Raw genomic sequence first — 3374 nt, forward strand, 5'->3', positions numbered from 1 at the left:
TCACATATTAAAATAATGTTCATATAATTTTAAATAGTTCACCCTTTTCTTAAAAACATTCCATGCAATTCTATGTGTTCACGCGCTAAAAATGTTTGTAATTTTAAAAGTATTCATGCTCTTTAAAATAAATAGTCCATGTGATTTAGAAAGTGTTTATGTGTTTTAAAACAATGTTGATGCATTTTGACAAACAAATATACAACTTAAAAGTGAGTGCGGGTATGAGTGAGTGATGGACTAGGTGTAGGCCGTAGCTTGGGAAGGGCAGTAATCATTCCAGCTCGACGAGATTACTTTTAAAACTGTTGGACATTCACTTGCGACGCATGGTTCAGTTGTGGATATACGTGTGATGGCTGAGATCATCACCTTTGAGATAGACCACATTTGAATGCATTGTGTTTTTTGCCAGTTGCAATGCACGGGTATGTTTGCTAATCTATATAATCCAAAGTTGCACATTGCCTGGTTATTGTAGTCCGTGGATTTATATCACTATGCATATAACATTGTGTGTGTGTCTGTGCGTCATACAGCACTGATCCATGTATGTGATCGCCAACCAACCCACCCACTCACGCACGCATGCATGCACCAATTAAAAGTGCATACGTGTACCGGTGTACGCATATATAAGACCGATCGAATGGACAGACATGTCCCATAGAATTAACTAGCCGACAGCATATCTGTATCAAATGTAGAGTATAATTAATTACGTAGCAACTGGGCGGGCTTCATCATGAGCTGCTCATGCAGGTTGTCTGGGATGTCGTCGCCTGGCGGTAGCACCGGCAGCATCCCTTTCTCCTGGAGGCTCTTCACCGTCTCGTATATACTCTGCAGCACCGGCACGAACTCCATGCCCAGATCCTTGAGCCTCTGGTTGGTGAATTTGTACCCTTTCACCGGTGGGTTCACCTCGTCCTTGCACCTATACACACACCAAACGAACATGTTAATCGTCGAATAACCAACCAAAAATATACTGGGTAGAACCAGCGGTGAGGTGATTCTTCCAGTCTGCATGCGACGGACGTACTTGGTGGGTACGGGGTACTCAGGGAATAGCTTGCCGAGGACGCGGCAGAGGTCGCCGCGGTGGAGCGTGGTGCCCTCGGCGCAGATGTAGCGGCCGTGCGCGCCGGGCGCCTCGTAGACGCGGACGTGCGCCTCGGCCACGTCCTTGACGTGCACGTACGCCTGCGCCGCGTTCACGTACGTCTTGGCCGACCCCGTCAGGTACTTCATCACGTGCTCCGTGCTCGCGTTCACCGTAGGTTGCAGCAGCGGGCCCAGCACCAGCACCGGGTTCACCACGATCAGCTCGATGCCGCGCTGCCGGGCCGTCTCCAGCGCGTCCTGCTCGGCCACCGTCTTCGCGTAGCAGTACCAGTTCTGCACGCGCGTGACATGGATATCATCATGTATGCTATGATTTAAATATTGAAAAAAGAAGATGATTCTTCTTCTTATCTTTCTTCAAAGAAATGATGAACTTCCACTCAAAAAGTGGATGACCGTGTCCCCAACTGCCGAGCTAGCTACATATATTTTATTCTAGCCGATTTTGGTCTCAACAACAAAAGGAGCGCAAAGGATAGGATCCCAACCGAGTATATGTGCGGCAGTAGGTAGAGCTAGCAAAAGGTGTTTGGAGTGGTTAAAAATGGCCGCAAGCTAGAATGGTCTTGCAGCTGGTGCAGTGCTTGACGCACTGGCCAAGGAACAACACCTCATACGCCTCAGTAGGTAAGAAATCAACGTCGCCTTTTCTATAAGTATTCCAGCTTTGCATCCACGTTTGGTGAAGCTCGACATTTGCGTACCATCAAAAATTAATTAAGCGTACGTTCTAGCAAATCATTGGCAGTAAGCATGCATATATTCCCCGGCCGGTTTCTGAGTTTGAAAGGATAGTAGAAATTGATTATTGTGTCCCATGCATGAACAAAACAAAACAATTATTACTACGTACCGCTGTCTTTTTGCAGTATTCAAGGTCGCTCCAGCAGGTGTCGTCGACGGGCTTGCTGGCGTCCCTGTGGGGGTTCATGTACACCGTGCCGATGGTGGACGTGAACACCACACGCTTGATGCCCATGTCCGCGGCTGCCGTGATCACGTACTTGGTCCCTCGGATCGCCGGCTCGATCATCTTCTCCTGCAGGTAGCCATCGATCGGGAGTTTAGTTTCCATGCAGGTTAGCAATCGATCGTGTGGCATCAATGGTACGTACAGGGTCGTCGGTGACGGGGGAAGCGGCGTGGAAGATGCCCTCGCAGCCCGTGAACGCCTCGACGAGGGTTTCGGGCTCCATAAGGTCGGCGCGGAGGAGGATGAGGCGGTCGGCGGCGCCATCGAAGGCTCTGAGGTGATCATTCTTCGGATCAACTGCCACAAGTCATGCGAACGATCGTGTTAGCAGGTAATAAGACGAGTGTCTTGCATGATGAACTCACGTACTGATCTAGTATGCGATGCCACACGTACCTGGGTTGCGAACGGTGCCTCGCACGGTGTAACCCTTCTGGAGGAGGCGCTTGACGAGCCACGAGGCGATGAAACCGCCGGCGCCGGTGACGCACACCGTCCGGCCGTGGCCGGGAAGCTCGGCCGGTACGTTGTCTGCCGCCTCGATCGGCATCTCTCTCTTCCTCTCGGCTTACTTCCGGATTGACACGACGTATCCGGGGATGTTGCGAGCAGCAGGTGCCTAGCAAGGTATCCACAGGTCCAAAAGTACGCTGTGTACTCGGAACGGTTCTTCCCTGCTACTTACTACAGTACCACACAACACTGCGCAGGTAGTAAGTAGAGCTAGGCAGCTGCTGGATATGAGATGAGATAGGGTACTGCGCATCCTGGCTGTACTTATAGAGGCAGCGAAAGAGAGAGCTGGAGTGGTTCAAGACGGTTGGAAAACCGTGTGGCCCGCATCGACAGGACGGTCGTCGCTCGCTTTGGCGCCAGAGTTGGTGGGAAACTTTCTTTATTTGCTACGGCCAGACTTGGCACCTCGATTTAAGCGTTGCACATGATTCACAGTAGTACTACATGCGTGCGAGAGCTCATTTGTTTAACGGAGATTAAGCTCTCTGTCATGCTCATAACCAGCCGTTTGCCGGGTCGTACCTACGAACTTAGGCCAGCAGCTTCGTTCATTTGGGGGTTGGTGGTCAGCTACCAACTATAGAAATCATGATTCGTGAGGCGCGTGTGAGAGCCGAAGAAAAGTATTCGCTACGGTGTACTCGTCTGTGGGTTGTCATATGTACGTATTGTACGTACATGTGCTTTATATGGGGATCATCGATCGAGGGTCAGTATTCGGTTTCAACTGTCAAGAATGGCCGCCCTAGGTAACGTC

At 50.4% G+C, this 3374-nt stretch overlaps 1 protein-coding gene across 1 annotated transcript; it reads right to left on the bottom strand.

Moving 5' to 3' along the window:
• Positions 1-469: 469 nt before the first annotated feature.
• Positions 470-2857, bottom strand: LOC119308628 (cinnamoyl-CoA reductase 2-like). Its single transcript, XM_037584756.1, has 5 exons — positions 2498-2857; positions 2244-2398; positions 1982-2167; positions 1046-1401; positions 470-937 (listed from the first exon to the last, which is right to left on the bottom strand). Exons 1-5 carry the CDS (start codon positions 2649-2651, stop codon positions 715-717), a joined length of 1074 nt encoding a protein of 357 aa, XP_037440653.1. The 5' UTR covers positions 2652-2857; the 3' UTR covers positions 470-714.
• Between the last annotated feature and the right edge of the window lie 517 nt (positions 2858-3374).

This window comes from Triticum dicoccoides, chromosome 5B (genome assembly GCF_002162155.2).
Source record: "Triticum dicoccoides isolate Atlit2015 ecotype Zavitan chromosome 5B, WEW_v2.0, whole genome shotgun sequence".
Lineage (NCBI taxonomy): Eukaryota > Viridiplantae > Streptophyta > Magnoliopsida > Poales > Poaceae > Triticum > Triticum dicoccoides.